General features: G+C 39.2%; 1 protein-coding gene and 1 long non-coding RNA gene across 5 annotated transcripts in view; one reads left to right on the plus strand and one right to left on the minus strand.

Moving 5' to 3' along the window:
- Nucleotides 1–20863, minus strand: part of TTC39C (tetratricopeptide repeat domain 39C) — a 101464-nt gene that overhangs the window by 45319 nt on the left and 35282 nt on the right. For 3 of the 4 annotated variants that reach the window (XM_067699483.1, XM_067699484.1, XM_067699485.1), the window contains exons 2-4: nt 7191–7239; nt 5683–5811; nt 3295–3409 (exon numbers count right to left, since the gene is read on the minus strand). In XM_067699483.1, coding sequence (XP_067555584.1) covers nt 3295–3409; nt 5683–5811; nt 7191–7239 — 293 coding nt within the window. Of the gene's footprint in view, nt 1–651; nt 766–3294; nt 3410–5682; nt 5812–7190; nt 7240–20863 lie in introns of those variants that run through there. The other variant, XM_067699486.1, reaches the window with a different exon arrangement.
- Nucleotides 15017–17861, plus strand: LOC137203401 (uncharacterized). The gene is made up of 2 exons (XR_010933082.1): nt 15017–17391; nt 17477–17861. It is a non-coding gene; the product is annotated as an uncharacterized lncRNA (long non-coding RNA).

Here is a 20863-nt window from a genome sequence, read left to right on the forward strand (position 1 = left end):
AACAAGGTGCCAAAAGCCATCAAGTCGGTTTAAAAATAAATACTTTTTGTTACTAAAGTAATTCACATGTGCTCACTGCAAACGACAACAACAAAGGCCTTTGGATAATAGAGTAAATTAAAAAGTAGTACAGGAGGGACTTCCCTGGTGGTCCAGTGGTAAAGAACCTGCCTTCCAATGCAGGGGACACGGGTTCGATCCCTGGTCCAGGAACTAAGATCCCACATGCCGCGGGGCAACTAAGACCTCAGGCCCCAACTACTGACCTCGCGCACCTCAACAAGAGCCTGTGCGCCACAACTACTGAGCCCACCCACCCTGGAGCCTGCACACCACAACTAGAGAAGAGGAACAAAAAACCCGCACGCCACAACTAGAGAGAAGCCCACGCATCACAATGAAGAGCCCAAGCGTCACAGTGAAAGATTCCACATGCCTCAACCAAAAAGATCCCGTGTGCCGCAACTAAGACCCAACGCAGCCAAAAATAAATAAAATAAATAAGTAATAAATAAATCTTTAAAAAAATAGTATAGGAAAATAGACAGAGAGGATGGGGTAATTCACTATAAAGAAATTCATATGACACAAAATACAGGAGCTCTTTCGAAAGTCAGAAGGACTAACAAATTCACACAGACTCACTCTTACCTGGAGCTCAGGTGAGTGTGTACCCACACCCACTTCTGGGCCACCTGATCAAGGGGTGGGGGAGGACCACCTACAACAAACATCTCCAAGGAGGGGTTGTTCCAAAACAATTATCCATCAACAAAGTTTAAGAAATGGATCCCAACAAAGAGTAAATTTTTCATAGTTTTATAACCTAGAGGGTTTCTGAAAGGCAAATGAAGCACATTTTTAGTTATGTCTGTTTGTTTGAGACAAATACTGAGCTGTTCATAAAGCAAATGACCATTACATGTGTTTATTAGAACCTGAGGTTTTCATGTCTGTCAAATTTCCTTTCACTATCAATATTACATTCAATAAATTATACGGCATCAGGAAGAACCAAGAGTGCTGTTAAAAATCTATGATATGTAAAGCAACTATACTCCAATAAAAATTACTAAAGTAGGGCTTCCCTGGTGGCGCAGTGGTTGAGAGTCCGCCTGCCGACGCAGGGGACACGGCTTCGTGCCGGGAAGATCCCACATGCCGCGGAGCGGCTGGGCCGGTGAGCCATGGCCGCTGGGCCTGCGCGTCAGGAGCCTGTGCTCCGCAACAGGAGGGGCCACGGCAGTGAGAGGCCCACGCACCGCAAAAAAAAAAATTACTAAAGTAAACAAAACACAAAAAAATCTATGATAAACAGGATTAAATAGCTGATTAATATCAACTTTTTAGGAGAACAGGAAAAGGTCACGAAGGTAATTTGTGAAGGAAATACAGTTTATGGGTAAAATATAAAATTAAGTTCAGCTTCACTAAAACAACAACAAAAAGCAAAGCAAAGAACATGGACATGAATGTCCAAGAGAAATTGGTTAAATAAATTATGGCACATTCACATGATAAATTAATGCTTTTAAAATTATATTTTGAAACTCTGAGCTATAGGAAAAATATGTGAATTATAACCTAAAAGGGAAAAGTAGGATACAAAACACCACAGATTCAATTTTTTAAAGAAAGAGAAAGATAAAAACAGAACATTGCAATAAAGAGTGATTTTCTCCAAGTAGTGAGATTAGAAATGACCTGCTTTTTCATTATTTTATATTTTCCGAATTTTCTAAAGCAATATTTAGTAATTTTACAATCAGAGTAATTTTAAAAATAAATAGTACCAACTGATGATTCTGAATTTCATGAGGGCAGGGACCATGGCCTGGATTTGCTCATGGAACACAGTGCTTAGCACTGTATATGCTCTATCATTTATTGAATGGACCCATGAATGAACATGTGAAGGACAGATTAATATAAAGTTTCCCCGATATCCTTTACCCTGATTCCCCAAACATTTTACTACATTTGATTTATCCTTTTCTCTCCACAGATATTTTCTTAATAGGTCCTTAGAAAAGTCCTTGAACCTCAGGAAAAAGTAGTCCAAGATCACAGAAAACACCAGAGCTCCTGTCTTGACCAAAGAGGTCCAGCTCTTCCCGCTACTCTTTTACATATACGTGAGTGTGGCACTCCAAATGGGGGATTTAAATCACTGTGTTATAGAAAATTCACATGAGCTTTGAGCCCTCAACCATATAAGTAAGATAGTTATTGGGAGAGTCCTGAGATGAGACTTCAAGAGAAAAAAAAATTGGATCAAAAGGAAAAGACCATAGTACAACCATAAAACACATTTTAAAAGAAGATAATTACAAAAAAAAAAAAAAGAGAAGATAATTACTAGGAAGTCCACATTTTGGAGGTCACAATAAAAGTTAATTCTACTTCTGACTTGAGCCAAAGAGAAGAAACAAAGAAACCTCAAGTATGAGATGGAGACAGAGAGAGACAAGAAAGAAAAAAAAGGGACAGGAAAATTGGCTGCCGGTAATCCAGAAAGCAAAGTGTATGTTATGACTTAGCAGGAACATACCCTTTTTCATCTCAGGTTTGGAAGAAAATGCTTTTCTCAGTGTGAATTTTAGTCAATTTCCTTTTTGAATTTTCACTCTTTCAAGTAAATCCTATCTACCAAAGAGGCAGGTTTCTGCCATCAGCATCAGAGACATAAAACCACATAAAAGGAAGAATTAGTGTCAAAGTGAACCTTACAGCGAGCTCTGAGAGCCTCAATTCCAGTCTATGCCACTCAAGATATTAAAGCTACAAAATCCTGGAAAACATCTGTCCTGGGCAAACTAAGTAAGAAATCAGTTTATATTCCTCATTAAGGGTTGTTAAAATGTAAGTCATTCAAGTACCTTAGCAAGTCTTTAGTACGCACTCAGGCCTTCAATAACAATTTTCTGAGTAACTTAAACTGGTTATATTTCACTTTAAAGGGTTATTATCACAACTTGATTCCCACAAGAAAAAAAAAACCATCAATCTATCAATCTAAGGCACTGGTAATATCTCTAAGTATGACAGACTATCTGGATACAAGAGGACGAAACAGATTTTGGAACTAAAACTTCTCTACTAAACACACATTAAGCACTTGTGGTTTTAATTTCTCAAGTAATAAATCAGGATCACGCCCCAAAGAGATGCTACATGTTTTCAAAGACTGAAATATGAGGCATTCTTAATAAATTAATTAATTAATTAATAAAAGGTATTACCAATTGTGTCCACTGGATAGCAAAAGCCATTAAAAACAATGCTTCAGCATACCTGACAATTCTTGCTTTACAAACGAGAGCACAGCCAAGTAAACTTGACAGTCAGCTATGATTATCTGCCTCTGAAGCCGGTCAACCATAGAGGGGGTGGATTTTCGGACATCAACCTGTTGGGTGGGAAGAAAGTACACACCAATAAATCACACCCAAGAACAATATTCCTTCCAAACAACTATTACTTTATTGTGCAAAATAATTTCACGCAGGGAGTGTGAAACAGCAGTTGCTGAAATCCAAGACCAAATTTACACTCTGAGCCTGGTAGTTCTATCCTTCCCCATTAAGTCCAGCTTTATTTTGTTAACAATACATTGATGAAGAGGCTTGGAACTCAAAGACACATACTCTAAATTACAGACACTGAGTTCATGGGAAACATGAAAGCCCACACACAACTTTGGAGTTTTACCTTTTTGAAAACAACGTAAGTTCTTACTTATCCAAAATAAAAAATCACTGAAGGTACAAAACATTGCCCCAGGTAAACAACCCAAAAAGCCACTTTGCAGCCATCTGCCTTCAGAAAGGACCTATAGTATTAGGGTTCATTCCTTTGGTGCACACAACCGAGATGTGAGGGTTGCAAACTGATTACATGTTAGTTAAGGAGAAAACACCCTGGAATTAAAAATTATCTTTGAATGAGTTACAAATTGAACTTGAAATTTAAGTCATAATCTCTAAAGTTGACTACCTCTATAAAATATGAAAAAGTAAAACCCAAAAACCCTACTTTTTAATAAGATTTTGGTTTTCATCGTAAAGAATGCTAAACGAAGAAAATTCGCTCTGAAATGTAACAGTGCGTTCTTAAACTTGAACAAAATAGGTTAGTTTTCATATGCTTTCACAGTGATATAAGAAATGACAGGATTTTTCCAAATATGACAAAAGTATACATAGTGTACATGACAAAATGGCTGGCTTCTCTTTTTTCTAGATTAGCAGAATTCACCATGGTCACTGTTGTTCCTCATCTAGTTCCAGCACCCATTACCCTGTTTGCTTAAGCAAATGTCAATCTATTGATGCTTCTGTTTTCTCTGCTTGTAAGAACATCTACTCTGCAAGGCTGTTGGAAGGGCTAATGAGATACTGTATGTGAAAATGCTTTTTAAATTGCAAGGACCCATTACAAATGTTGATTACTAACATATGTGCTGGGCCTGGTACTAGATACTGAGCACAGACATGTAAATTAGCTTACAGTCTAATGAGGGAACACTGACATCCATGTAATGCAGTAAATTCTCTGAAGGATGAAGTACAAGGAACTATGGGAACCTGTAGGAGACATACTAATAGGCTTGGGGGCTCAGACAAGAGTCTCTGGAGAAAATGACATCTAGGAGGAACTAAAGAATGGATATGAACCAGGTCAAGAGGCAGACGAATGTTCCAGGTAGAGGAGAAGTCAGTGACAAGTCAGCTACATTAAGGAGTTTGGATTTTAGTGCAATGGCAGTGGTAGGGGGCGGGGACACTGAAAATGAAATCAGCGATGTATAATTCGCATCTTAGTGACTGTATTTTGGAGAAGAATTACAGAACAGTGAGACTGGAGGCAGAAACGCCAGTGAGGGTTTGTCTTAGGCAAGTGGAGATAGTGGCTGGCCCAGTGCATTGGCAGGGAAAGTAGATGAATTCAGGACGTATTTAACAAAGAGTCAACGGGACTTGGTCACTGACTGATGTACAGTTTGGAGAAACGAGAAATCAAGGAGAACTGTGGCTCTTCTGGAGTGTCAGGAGACAGTACTCTGGGCCCATCAGTGGCTTCCACATGGCTGACACCATAAGCAAGAGCAGAGGTGAAACCACCTGGAGTGACATAAAGGAGCAGAAATGACAGGTGACTTTTCCTGACTGTAACCGACAGACTGGTTTGTCAACTAAACAAGTGACACATGTGACTCCCCTGGGTGCTCCAGAAACATCAGAGGTAGGAGGATGCCTCTCAAAGTCTAGAACTTTTGCACTGAAAGGTGAAAGAAAAATCAGGAAAAGTGGATTATGATATCATTGTGACTTTATTTATAACCAAAGGCTGGGGGGCCCTGGGCTTTAAAAGGAGGTAACAGCTAAATTCCTGAATTATGCCAATGCAACATATCTGAAATACATACATGAAAACCTACAAAAGCCCTTGCAGCATGGTCCACTGTGGAAGAAGATAATTTTAAGATACCAAAAGAATATGCACTGAAAAGCTCTAATGATGAAAGGGGGTTCTATTGCTTTAAGAAACACGCTTTACATAATCAAAAGCTGTAAGAAACATTTAGTGCTTTAGCCATGTTCTAAACACCAAAAACCGAGTAAATAAACAATGTTCTAAGTAAGCAGCACATAGTTCATAACTTAAAGACATAGTACTTACATTCTTCTTAATTTTATTCTTGATTGTTTCAATGACTCCAACCTCTTCACTTTCACACAGCTTTTCTGTGGTTTTTAAGTCATCACATGCCAACTGCATTTTTTCTTCCTCAAATGTCATCATGGCATTCTTCCAAGAAAGAAATAAGGAAAGAATGAATCAGTAAGTGTCTGAAAATTTAGGCCAATTTATTACAACACAACTCCAAACTAGGGGGGAAAACCATCTAAATGATTTATTGACAGTAAAAGAATCAGAATGTTACAGCATACCCTATTCATTAAAAAAAAACAAACTATAATCTCAATATGAAATAAGAACATACCTCTATTACACCAGCATGAAAAAATGTATGGTAACAAATGTCCTTGCAATCACTGTTCTACATTTTTTTTTGTTATTAAACACAGTAACAAAAAAATTATACGATTTCTGACTGGTCCACTTAATTCAGTTTTTAGAACAGAGCCTCACTGAAAGCACTTTCTACCCACGCATGGATCCCTGGGTTCATCAAGGACAGCACAAAACGCTAATGAAACATCAGCTAGTAGGTACTACTTTGAAAATTATCAATTATCAATCTTTTCAGGGACAGCAGTTCCAATGGGCTCACTTTTAAGGAACTCATTTTTTATTGTCCCCAGTGAAAAATTCCACTGACAGCTTGTTTCCAAGCACCTGATCCTGGTAGATTTTTTCAGGTCACATTTGACTGGTAGAAATGATCCCTTGCTTTGTGACCACCAAGAGGGGAGGGATAGGGAGGGTGGGAGGGAGGCACAAGAGGGAGGGGATATGGGGATATATGTATACGTATAGCTGATTCACTTCGTTATACAGCAGAAACTAACACACCATTGTAAAGCAATTATACTCCAATAAAGATGTTTTAAAAAAAATCATCCCTTCTCTGATGAAAATCTGCTACTTTCTCCCAGAAGAACTGAGGTTTCTGAGATGAACAGGCTACAAGGGCAGAGACAGGACACCAGGTTCTTGGAAGGACCTAATTAAAGGCATCCAATTTTCTACATTGCCCAATTTATTTTAAAACCTAACTGCAACCTATTCTCTCAATTCCTAAATATTAATATTCAAAAATGCAAAAGTAACCGATAAACTTTAAATCTGCTAATTTAACCTGTCTTCTGATCCACATTTATTCAATAATTTTAAAGCAAACCTTTATTATCCAAAGTCTGACTTTTTTTTTCTTTTCAACTCTAATGCATTTTTAATTTTTGGAAAGGTCTTTCAATTATATTTTTATTTTAAAAAGGATTTTGGTTGGAAAAAATATAATGCTCTAGAAGATATAAGCATTTAATCTTTAAAATTAGGGAAGGGTATCTCATAAGTGTTGGTTAATAGGCAAAAATTTTATTCCAGTTTTAAACTGTAAAAGATCTTCTACAATAGTGTATCTCTACAGCAGGTAACCACTAAAAGACATACATTATGTATTTGTTTCCCTCCCACCAAAACCTCTTCCCACATAAACTTACCAAAAAACTGACAAAGCTGGCTCCAAAACTCATTAATGGGCTACGATTTCTGTTAAGAAAACAAAATAATTTTTATTGTGAAATTTTATTTTAAAAGCATTTGACATATCGGGATCACTATATATTCCCAATAATTGGACAGAAGTTGTTAAGGTCTTCAAGCCAATTAAATTACCCTAAGAAAAAAGTAAAACAGGCAAGAAGTTCACAGGTCTGTCCACCAGGATAGAACCTCCCCCGACACCTGATTCTTCAAAGCAAGGAGAACAAGAAAGTCACATTATAATTGACATTGCTTTAGTAAACCAATCCAACATCTGAAAACACGTGGCTAAAGGAAGATGATTAATATTCTTTTAATTTTTATTTATTTTTTTGTGCACACCACATGTGGGATCTTAGTTCCCCGACCAGGGATTGAACCCACAGCCCGGGCAGTGGAAGTGCAGAGTCTTAACGACTAGACCACCAGGGAAGTCCAATATTCATTTTTTGTTTAATTTTTATAAATTTTAAAAATTGAAGTATAGTTGATTTACAATGTTTCAGGTGTACAGCAAAGTGATTCACTTCTATGTATATTCTTTTTCAGATTGTTTTCCAGTATAGGTTATTACAAGATATTGAATATATCTTGTAGATGCTAGAGGTAGTGCTAGAGGTAACACTGCAGGGTCAAGTGGGATGCACATCCGTTTTCCTCTTGGATGGTGGGGGTTATGTTGGGGGCAAGGGCGGGGATCAGGAACTCAAATGATTTGGAATGTTAACCCTCTGCTACAATTTTTTTTGAATATAGTTCCCTGTGCTATACAAGTCCTTGTTATTATCTATTTTATATGTAGTAGTATGTATCTGTTAATCCCAAATTCCTGATTTATCCCCCCCCTTCCCCATTTGGTAGCCATAAATTTGTTTTCTATGTCTGTGAGTCTATTTCTCTTTTGCAAATAAGTTCATTTGTATCGTTTTTTAGATTCCACATACAAGTGACATCATGATATTAATATTCATTTTTTAAATGCAAAACATGTTCAAAACTTTCCACACATAAACTAAGTATTATTTTCAGAGTAGATTAAAGGGTTTTACCACTAAGCCAGACCTGGCAAACTCATTTATCCCATCCAAAGAACTTTAAGAATACCTCCCTGGAGTCAGTCATCACCCTGTTGTAATACACAATCATTATCCAATTTTATATGTAAACCAAAAATACGAAGCCAAGTCAAAGTAATACTAATTCAAAGAATATAAAAATACAAACATTCTGCTTCAAATTCACAACCAGTACAAAAATCCAAGTCTCTGTAGATGGCATTAAAAGGGAAAGCAAGTTGTAACTGCCTTCTTAAAAATAATTGTACTGCTTTTGTTATTATGTAAGTAATATATGGTCATTATTTTAAAAAAAGCCAAGAACAATGTATTTAGTCAATCCCCTACTGGAAATTTAGTTTAAGTCCAAGGTGACCATGTATGTATTTGGTGGAGGTGTGTATGGGAAGAAGAGAGTGTACATTTAGATGGATATATGCATACGTACGTACACACATATACCGCACGCTCAGATGAACATCTTTGTACATGTAATTTGCAAGGAGTCCAAATGTATTTTTGGGATAAGCTGCTAGAGGTAGCACTGCAGGGTCAAGTGGGATGCACATCCGTTTTCCTCTTGGATGGTGGGGGTTATGGTGGGGGTTATGTTGGGGGCAGGGGCGGGGATCAGGAACTAAAATGATTTGGAATGTTAACCCTCTGCTACAATTTTTTTCCATCTGCTTGGGACCTACTCAAATTCTACAGTGAAGAAGAGCTTGTTTACCCCCAATGCATATTAAACCTCCAAGAATTAGGAAGGTGTCGTGACGGGTGAAGAATCCCACACCAGCACTCACACCCGTGAACCAGCTCCAACAGCACCTCCGCAAGCACGCAGCCCAGGCTCCATCCTCCCAACTCTGCACCTGATCAGACGTCAGTTCTCCACTCCAGGGCTCTCCCCGGACGTGCCATTACAGGCTTCTACCCGCTACATTATAACCTGGGTTGTGTATGAAGGTCCCCTCTAGAATGCTCTTTTCTGCCTCTTCTCCCTCACCATTATTCCTTACACACAGCAGGCATCCAACAAACATGAATCAGTGAAGGAATGAAAGAGCTCCGCCTTTCAGGAACGTTTCAATCAAGAGCTGATCAGCCCAGCTTCCCCGTCTTTGCCCGCTCTGCGCTTACACCTTAGCCATTAGCCATCTGAGAAATGAAAAGATGCTGAATCGAGGGCCTAGTGTTGCTACATTTGCTTCTTGTTCTGGACTAAAATTAGGTTTCTGAGAGCCCAGGCTATTAACGATTCATGGTGCCCTCGCCTAGCCCTTAGTACTTCACATACTATCTTCTCATTTAAGTGACAAATCAGCCCAAGAGAAACATTTTTCCCTCCTTGAGGTACTGTCTCCATAAACCCCAGGGCACCTGGGTGCATTAGCCACTCGATAATGAACTGACAGGGAAGCAGGAATCCTCGTGCTGCATGTTACCTGGTGCTGTAAGAGCTTCATCTAACAAGGTTCACTTGCTTCCTTCACCTGATTTTATTTTTTTTAACTCAACATGACCCAGGTGATCCTACATTAACTCACCTCCTCTAAATCAATTGCAGCCCACACACGTGTTTCCACATAAAACATATTCAATTTGGAGATTTGGGAATGTTTCCAAAGAGTACAAGGATCATTACTTCAACACTGATGCTGGGGAGATCATTACTTCAACACCGATGCAGACGGCGGAGAAGGAAGAGGCTCACACTGGGAACCAATGACCAGCACAAGGGTGGAGGCGGGGAGCGAGGTATCAGGTAAAGGTTGAGTATAAAGGTAAGCATTAGAACCAAAAGACAAACCTTTCTAAATACAAGAAGTTACATAAAGGAGGTGGGGGGCAAGTGAAATAGACCACATCGTGAAAACCTCACTTATTTAGAAGAAGGGAGGATCTAAATCCATATACATACATGCGATATCGAAAAAAAAATAATGGTAAGTTAACCCATAAACATGTTTTTTAACGGATACCTACAAAGTGAGGGAGCGATAGGGAAGAAGAAACAAGGATAGAAACGAACCTTCTTTGTATATACCTCTTGTTTTGTAAATCTGACTTTGGAACCATGTAAATATTGTATGTCATAATATCAAATTTTAATAATGCGATCCCTAAACATTCAAATGTAAAGTGAATTACATGTACCTAAATGCCAACCCAATTGGTAAAGTAACCACACAGGGTAGAAGTATTCCAAACGACTTTAAAGTACAGTAATCTGACAGCACATCCCTATTATGAAATACCCTTAAAAAGACCCCAAAAGATTGCAAAAAAAATTTTTGTTTTCAGTAATCATATTTTTACCAGTCAAGTTGGTACCATTATTCTACAGCTGTTGGGTATGTAGTTTGTGATAAAACAATGCCTAATTACGTTGGTGGGGTTTTTTTGTTTTGTTTTTGTTTTTTTGCGGTACGCGGGCCTCCCACCACTGTGGCCCCTCCCGTTGCGGAGCACAGGCTCCGGACGCACAGGCTCAGCGGCCATGGCTCACGGGCCCAGCCGCTCCACGCCATGTGGGATCTTCCTGGACCGGGGCACGAACCCGTGTCCCCTGCATCGGCAGGCAGACTCTCAACCACTGCGCCACCAGGGAAGCCCACGTTGGTGTTTTTTGAAACCAAGGATTTTGTGCACAGGAGAAAGGATAAAGGTAATTCAAAGCCTAGAAACAATGACCACCCAGTAATATTCAGCATGGTCCGGCACCCTCTCTAAATACATTAAGTCAAAGATCCACAAAGAGATGGCTAATTCAAGCTCAGGGGCAAGAAATGTTCAACAGCCTTGAATATTGTGTTATAACAGAAAGCAAGGAAGTTTAAAAACTACATTAGGCTCTTGAAGAGGTTCAAGCCAAAGATGTAACAATTTGACCACCAATGAGGTAAAAACAGCAATGGCTTGAAATATCAAATAATTTAAAACTAAATTCATAGCGATACTTTTTAGTTAAAAAACAACTCAACAACTCACTGGTTGCCTATGGAGGATCCTAGAGAACCAATTCATTATTTTGAAAACTGTTAAAAAAGGGGGAAAGAATAGCATTTACCACACCTTTTCTCTATAAACTCAGAGTAACCAATCAGATGTGGGGTGGGTCTCTTTACAGAAATGTCCTGGGCTAATAAATGAAAAGCAAATGACAGAATCAGAGTATCTTGTTTTGTAGCTGCTCCTAATCAATTAATGGATACAGACAGTGATCATAAAGACAGGGGACAATATTAAACTCACACCATCAGCAAAATCCAAGCTGTGGGAGATTCTACAGGACAAAGATGCTAGTTTCTTCAACAACAATAAAAAAATGTAAGGGTCAAAAGAGACTGAAAGGGAGCTTGTAAAATATATATAAAACAACTGGGACATAAGAGACATAAAACAACAAACATCCTACAGGTAACTACACACATATACATAAACACATATATACACTAGCAACAATTAGAAAGTGAAACTTTAAAAATTATCATTCACAATAGCACGAAAATATTAACAGCTAAGGATAACTCACAAAAATGTGCAACACTGCTTCACTGAAAACTCAAGACATTACTAAGGAAAATGAAAACTCTAAATCAGCATCTTGCAACAGTGGCATTCTTAATATTTGGGGCCAGATAATTTTGCTGGGTGTGGGGGTGGGCTGCACTGTGCACTGTAGGATGTTGAGTAGCATCTCTGTCCTCTACCTGCATGATGACAGGAGCACAAGCCACTGCCTCCGCCCACCCCACCCCCGGCAAGGTGTGACCACCAAAATGTCTCTAGACACTGCCAAATGTCCTACTGGGGCAAAATCAACCCTGGTTGTGAACCAGTAACCTAAATAACGAGATATACAATTCTTATGGATTGGAAGACTCATTACTGCTGAGATATTATCTTCTCTTTAAACTGCACTGTAGCTCCAATGCAATCTCAAGCAAAATCCCTGTGTGTGTGTGTGTGTGTGTGTGTGTGTGTGTGTGTGTGTGTGTGTGTGTGTTGACAGGTTGATTCTAAAATCTACATGGAAAAGCAAAATACTTAGAATGGCCAAATCAAATTTAAAGAAGACCAACAAAGCTGGAGGCCTACATTACCCAATATCAAAACTTAATTAAAATTAAGCATTCCTGGTCACTCATAAGAGACTGAAAAAGGCAAATACACATATCAAACAAAGAGCTCATCTTGAGAATACATAAAGAACACCCATGAATCGGTACAAAATGACTGGCAACCCAGCAAAAAAAAAAAAAAAAGGACAAAAGTCTTAATAGGCACTTAACAAGAGAGGACATCCAAAAGTTAATAAGCATATTAAGAAGTACTGAAAAGCACTCATTATCAGGGAAATACAAACTAAAACCAAAATGAGGCACCACTATATGCTTCTCAGACTGGCCACAGTTACAAGGATTCATAATACCAAGTGGTAACGAGGCTGTGGAGTAACTGAGTCTCAAACGCTGCTTAGCAGAATCTACTAAAGCTGTGCACCTGCTCTACTAAAACTCATCCACGTGCCCGATCTACTGAGCACATGCCAATCGACGATTTAGTAACTTCACTCCTAAGTAAATATGTACAACAGAATTGAATTATTATGCCCCTAAAAGACATGCATGGTTTTTAATAGTCTTATCCTTAGTAGCCTCTAACTGGAAACAATTCCAATGTCCATCAACAGTAGAGCAGATCAAATAATTGCAGCATATTCACTCAGTGAAATAGTTCATAGCTATGAAAAAGAACTACTGCTAAATGCAAAAGCATGAATTAATCTCATAGACGTAATGTTGAGTGAAGGAAGCCAGATACACAAGAGTTATACCGAATGATTCCATTTATATGAAGCTCAAAACCACTATTCTGATCACTAATGATGACAGAGTTCAGAACACTGGTACCATTGGGGGGATACTGGGAGCCCAAGGAAGGATGCTGGAATGTTGGAAATATCCTTTATCTGGTTGTAAGTAGTTAAACTGTGATATTTACATATGTATACAGTCTTATACAGAAAGTTTTTCCTTATGAAAAAGAAAAAATTAAAAAGAAAAATTAAATCAGATAAATGATCACTGATGGGTATTTGATTATATTAGTGAATTAATATTAATTGTTTAGGTACAGAAGCGGTATTATACTACATTTTAAGGACTATTTTTTTTAGAGGTGTATATGATAGCATTTACAAATAAAATGATGACTGAGATCTGTTTCAAAAATAATTTGAGGGCTTCCCTGGTGGTGCAGTGGTTGAGAGTCCACCTGCTGATGCAGGGGACACAGGTTCATGCCCGGTCCGGGAAGATCCCACATGCCACATTGTGGCTGGGCCCGTGAGCCATGGCCGCTGAGCCTGCGCGTCCGGAGCCTGTGCTCCGCAAGGGGAGAGGCCACAACAGTGAGAGGCCCGCGTACCGCAAAAAAAAATAAAAATAAAAAATAATAATAATAAATAATAACAATTTGAGATAGGAGAATTAAAAGTGACCAGAGGGCTTCCCTGGTGGCGCAGTGGTTGAGAGTCCGTCTGCCGATGCAGGGGACACGGGTTCGTGCCCCGGTCCGGGAAGATCCCACATGCCGTGGAGCGGCTGGGCCCGTGAGCCATGGCCGCTGAGCCTGCGCGTCCGGAGCCTGTGCTCCGCAACGGGAGAGGCCACAACAGTGAGAGGCCCGCATGCCGTAAAAAAAAAAAAAAAAAAAAAAAATGCTCCCCAAAGATGATGTCTTTTAAAATCCCTTGATGAGAAGGACTCTAATGGTCACTGCCATAGTCTGCTTTTTGAAAATGAAACACCAGTAATGAAATGGCTTAAAATTTTCTCTCTGTATGAAAACTGTCCCAAAGGTAGGAAAATTTGAAAATACAAAGAAGCAATGGATGGTCTTTTTCTCAATTTATGAACATCGCCATGGAAATTTTAAAAAACAAAGCTTCTCCAGCAGATTAAAAATTGGACTGATGAAGATTTTGTTTCTTAAAATACTGTGGGAGGAAATCAAACACATTTGATTCTCAAAGGAATAGTTTTCCATTAAATAAATGGGCATAATTACAAGAAGACAGTCCCTAACCAAACATGTTTCTTCAAATGTAATTTTATCCCCCAAACAGAGTGGCATTTTCCATTTTTCTGAAAATGTTCTATATTCATATAATGTTGACTTTTCTCCCCTTCAAATGTGTGGGGAGGCTGGACATGTATATTACCAAGGAAATCCAGGGCCATGTGACCCTAATCAGTCCATGGTAGTCACCTCATCTCATTGCAGCCCTGAGATCTCGAAGCTGAGGACTGAAGAAACAGTCACCTAAATTCACACTCCCTACCCTGACTGCTCTTAAAAGGCCTGTGCCCTTTCTGTGACCCATGCTGTTTTAAAAATCACGGTCCCAGAGGATCACGGGGGTCAACTTCGTACAATCACCGATCAAGGCATCATTAAATGCTTCTCCAGAAGCCTCACACCATTCCTTCAGAAACAACTTTTGCTAACAGGACAAGTGATATCCTCTGCTCTGCCTAATACTTCCAAAAATGGGCTTTAAAGAGACTAAAATGATCCAGTATTTCACTTTTCTTTCTAAAAGTAAAGTAAAATAATGTCAACAGAAGAAAAAAGCTAAGTCCATGAAGCCATTCACTGCACCATTATCCGGAATAAGGAAAACCTGGGTTTAAAAAACCAACTGTCTACATAGAGGAAAAGCTTCATGACATTGGATTTGGCAATGATTTCTTTGCTATGACACCAAAGCACAGGCAACAAAAGTAAAAATAGGTAAGTTGGACTACCTAAATGTTTAAAATAAAACATTCCTGTGCAAGAGATATAATCAACAAAGTGAAAAGGCAACCTATGGAATGGCAGAAAATATTTGCAAATCACACCTGAAAAAAAGAGTTAATGCCCAGATTATATAAAGAACTCCTGCAAGTCAACAAAAAAAGCAAACAACCTGATTAAAAAGTGGGTAAAGGACATGAACAGATATTTCTCCAAAGATGACACACAAGAGCCAGTAAGCACATGAAAAGATGCTTAACATCACTAATCATTAGGGAAATGCCAATCAAAGCCACGAGATGCCACATCACACCCATTAGAATGGATACTATCAAAATAGCAGAAAATACACAAGTGTTGGCAAGGATATGGAGAAATCAGAATCACTGTGCACTGTTGGTGGGAATGTAAAATGATGTAGCCACTATGGAAATCAGTATAATGGCTCCACAAAAAAATGAGAAGTAGGATTACCATATGACCCAGTAATTCCACTTACGGGTATATACCCAAAAGAACTGAAACCAGGAACTCAAACAGATTTTTGTACACCCATATTCTAGCAGCATTATTCATAATAACCAAAAGGTGGAAGCAACCCGAGTGTCCATCGATGGATAAACGGATAAACAAAACGTGGTGTATATATACAATGAAATATTATCCGGCCTTAAAAAGGAAGGGAATTCTGACACATGCTGCAACATGAGTGAACCTTGAGGAAGGACATTATGCTAAGTGAAATAAGCCAGTTACAAAAAGAAAAGTATTGTATGATTCCACATGAGGTACCTAGAGCAATCGAATTTAGAGATAGGAAGTAGCATGGCTGCCAGGGCCTGCAGGGGAGGAGAGAATGAGCTGTTGTTGTTTAAGGGATATAAAGTTTCAGTTCTGCAAGCTGAAAAGAGTTATGGAATGCACACCAACTGTGAAGGTACTACACACTCAACTGTACTCCTAACAATGGTTAAGATAGTAAACTTTGTTATGTATATTTTACAATTGAAAATTTTTTGAAAATGGAAAGCAGTCTACAATAGAAAAAATGACTCATTAACAAAACCAGATGGAGGGCTTCCCTGGTGGCGCAGTGGTTGAGAGTCCGCTTGCCAATGCAGGGGTCACGGGTTCATGCCCTGGTCCGGGAGGATCCCACATGCCGCAGCGGCTGGGCCCGTGAGCCATGGCCGCTGAGCCTGTGCTCCGCAACGGGAGAGGCCACAACAGTGAGACGCCCGCATACCGCAAAAAAAAAAAAAAAACAGATGGAATATTATAACCTAGAAAAATCCCTGACAGAATTTAATATGAAAACAAAAGCTCTGTGTATACTCTGTTCCAATATGTATAGACAATAAAAAAATGAATATTTGTTGTGAGGGGCAATAAGATTAAAGGTGATTTTGTCAATGATAAATGTGTGTACATGGCGGAATAAACAGTCACGACTGAAGCTACACTACTAATCATCTCTGCCTCAATAATGTCACCATAGACATTCTCTCTACATTCAGACATCTTTTAGAGAGAAAAGTGCATCATTTAAGTCAATTTACTTGTTCTAAATACTCCCCGTGATTCAGTTGTTGCTTTGACACAATTTCTCAACAGAATATATCATCCAGCCAATCAAACAGAATAATGGGGCGACTCCATAGCAAAATAGTCAAAGCCTGCTTACGTGGCAGTGAGTTACCCACTTAGCGACTAGCTGTGCCCCGCTGTGGCTCAGAGCACCATTAACAAAAGGCTGATAGAGAAATGCCCCAAAAGAAGGAAAGAAAGACACTTAATATATGAGGTTACTCCCCAAACGGTCTGATTTTCCAAAAACAAATGCAAATGATTTGGGCATTGCTTTTTATATTACCTATAGAAGCCTTGTAAATAAGATTTTAAATGCATCCCTTTCAAAATGAGAGAGGAAGCCAGTAGGACATCAAAAAGAACCACACATTTTCTTGCTATTTGAACTAATTATCTTATTAAAAATTGTTTTCATTTTTAATAGTGAACTCTTCCCTCTACCTAGCTAACTCCTCCCTACACTGCTAAGAAAAATAATAAATAAAAAGCTCTATAGTAAGGAGTTTAATAAAACCGAAGTTAAAATCTAAAACATGAAGTCACTATTACCTAGATTAAGCCTTGAAATGTTTAAATTGCAGGGGATGCCAACCACCTGAATGCAGACCTCACTTGATTTGTACTTGTGGGTCCTGAACAATTGGCTCAATTTTCACTGTCCCGTGTTTCAAGTTCTCTAACTTTGAGTACACTGTGCTATCAACAGGTAAGATGAACGTGATTCTTCTGCGATGACTTCTGTTTTCCAAATATATTGATCTTTTTTTTTTCTTTTTTTAAACACTACTCAGAAATGGGAAACTCTCCCAGTGAGCTACTTGGAGGCTTCAACCCTAATCTGAAGATGTTGCAGCAATAATACAGACTAGTATGTCTGGCCTCCCTGAGCCGAAGAGCATAAAATTCTTCTCACTCACTGACTAAAGAGACGGAAAGTTTTCTCTCTCCTCACACAGTGAAAGCAAGGAAGAACAGCAACGTTCTCAGCACCTCGTTCTTGCACCACGCATTCAACAAACATGGTTAAAGAGAGCATCTGCCGTGTGCAGAAAAGGATAAGCGTCCTCAGAAGCGATGAAGGAAAACTCCAGACCATAAGTGTAGAAAGAAAAGTTCCCTACTCCCTCAGATGGTAGCCGAGGAAAATAAAATGTGAAGTGATTTTTCTTGACATAATTTATAATAGTTAAGAATATTTTTCAAAAGGAAAATCTAATTATTCTGAAAGCATCTTAGTTAAAAAGTACTACAAATGCTTCTTTTACGTATTATATACAGCATCCCTAGGTCACGTATATGATTGGAGAGCATCAGTGGAATGTTCCCTTTGGGCTTGTTACAAATTGGAACATAAAATTCAGTATGTTTTTTCTAGAAACAATCACTTCCATAGGAATCCCAGTGGATCTATTCACTTAGCATTCACCAAGTATCATCCTCCCAAACAGATTTAAGAGTTAGGTACCCAGGTCCATGCACTCCACTGCTCCACATCTTCTACTTCTCCATGATAAATTTCCAATTTTAAAGCAGCTTCCCATAGCGCACAGCCACCTCTGAGCCTACACAGGGAAGGACTGAAGTGTCGAGTTTATCCAAGTCAAATGATTAGGAGAGTGATTAAGAAATCAGGCCCAACAAAAGCAATACAATTTACTATCAGAGAAATAATGGGGGGTTTTCCAGGCTGCTCTTTGTTTCCATCAACAAAGTTATCCAGGAGAAAACTATACTTTTCTTTTTTAAAAAAAAACAAACAAACAGATCTTTAATTTGAAAATCATATACCCAAGTCATAACCAGATAACATTCTGCAGTTTAAAAGAAAGTAAATGAAAAGTGACCTCTTTTATACATGGTATTATAGGAAAAACTCTAATAAGTTGTTTCATTCATCTGTACAAATTATATATGCTGATGATAAAGTATACAGCAGGCACTGTGCTATGCACTGGAGATACAAAGAGAAACACTCATAGCTCTTCATGGAGCCTACACAGTCCAGTTTGGCTGCTAGAAACATTGCAGTAATAAATGGTGACAGAAAGTGGGTAGACGGTCGATTTTATTCAAAGTCATCCTCTGCCACCATACTTTTCATGGATGAACGAGGCTTCCTCGAATATTGGATCTGATGAAATCTAACAAGGGCTACTTGCCAACTTTGACTTCCATCTTCTCTTGTGTTTCTAAAAAGAATATATTAATAAGCCTTTAACCACTCTCTATTGCATCTCTATATTTTAAGTCTCTGCAGAATGCTTACTGTTTGATATTTATCTCATTATTCATTTACTTGTTTGAATAAATGAAAGCTCCCCAAGGTTGGGACCCCACCTTTGCCGAGTGCCACTATCCTGACCTCATAGGACAGAACCTAGCAGATAACTGGCCGAATCCACATCTGTCTAATAAACCAACCACCCATCTCCTACGAAGTCTACACTTCATGACACTTCATCTGATGGATCATCCTCCACAGGTTCCAAAAAATTCCCAGAAATGAGATCATCAGCTTGAGCCCATTAAAAACTCTGCTTTCACTAAGAAAAATAAACATGCTTGTTTCCTTGATCAGAAGATAGCAGTGGTGAATTTCATAGAAAGGCTCTATTCTTACTTTTCAGACACAATTCAAAGTGTGATCCTCGGGCAACGCTTTATCTCAAGGACAGCATGTGTCTAAAAACATGGATCATGGCAGTCATTCAGTTTATGACTTGATTTACGAGTGTTTGGAACAGGTCCAGGGTTCGGACTTGTGTTTATCATGTACCCATCCTTCTTACGGATTTTAGAGTCTCTAGTGTTTCACCAGCCAGCCCCAGGGGCACCCCACTCAGCTTAGGGGTATCCCCAGGCCAGGAAGGCCACCAGTCCCCAGGGAGTTGTGTGTTCAGCAATGTTTGCACTCACAGCCACTGCAGTGGCTGCTTGCTTTTGTTACATGGACTGCTTGTGATGTGGCCTTGCTTCTTATCAGAAAATAACCTTGTCATTCACTGCCCAGTGCCAAGAAGCCATGAAAGCCTCTCACTGGAAGCAGTGAAGCCATCAGCTTACAGTAGGGACTTCTGGGGGGCAGGCTGAGACTCTGGAACTCCTCCCCACATAGAGGCAGAAGCAGCAGGAGCCTGGGTGGTCTGTCTCTCCCCACAGCTTGAGGTAGTAGTTATCTACAGGTTAATACAACTAATGAGCCCCTCTCCGCACCACTGAAGAAATAACTGGGCCCTTGAACCTGACTTCCTATGGATAACTGTCGCATGGAAACTTCCCATGCACAACCGTTTCAATGGATGCATTTCTAGGACGTCCCTGCATTAAGAATGCATCCCCTGCACATGGCAAGATACCCCTCAAAGCCACTGCGGTAATTTAAAATACAGACTGGTTCTACAATCGCGTGGCAAAAACGGGACTTCAAAGAGGAAAGACATATGGGAACATATGTTTATGTATGACTGATTCACTTTGTTATAAAGCAGAAACTAACACACCATTGTAAAGCAATTATACCCCAATAAAGATGTTAAAAAAAAAAAAAAAAAGAAAAATAAAACCCTTTCCGCTCTCTCAAAAAAAAAAAAAAAAAAAAAGAATACTGTTTAAATACTGGAAATTTTATAAGAGTGTAGATTTCAAGCTCTCTCATCACACACACATGAGGATTAACTGTGCAAAAAGATTAACTCTGAGGAGATGATACATTAATTAGCTTGACTGTAGTAAACATTTCACTATGCACGTCTATCAAATCATCATGTTGTACACCTTAAATGTATACAATTTTTGTTAAGAAAAGAAAAATACTGCTATAAAAAAAAAAAAAAAAACGGGACTTCACTTCTTAGGCTCATCTCTGGTATCCTGCAAAGGAAGAGCTGGCAGATTCAGGGGTATGTCTTAGAATTGGGGTGGAGGGAGATTTGGGAAACAACTACAGAAGAGAAATGGTGAACGGGACAGAAGCCACAGAGTGCTTGGCCTGGCCCGGGAGGCTGGGGAGTGGAGGGCTACCCTCCCAGAGTCCCAGGTGGGCCCAGTACCCCTACACAGGCCAGGCCTGTGAGGAGGGAGATGAGGAAAGACCCAGAAAGCAAAGTGAAAGCCAAGGAAAACAGTCTGGCCCCGAGTCCCCCATCTTTTAACTTCCAAAGGATTACTTGAGTTAGAAT

This window comes from Pseudorca crassidens, chromosome 12 (assembly GCF_039906515.1).
Source record: "Pseudorca crassidens isolate mPseCra1 chromosome 12, mPseCra1.hap1, whole genome shotgun sequence".
NCBI classification, from domain to species: Eukaryota; Metazoa; Chordata; class Mammalia; order Artiodactyla; family Delphinidae; genus Pseudorca; species Pseudorca crassidens.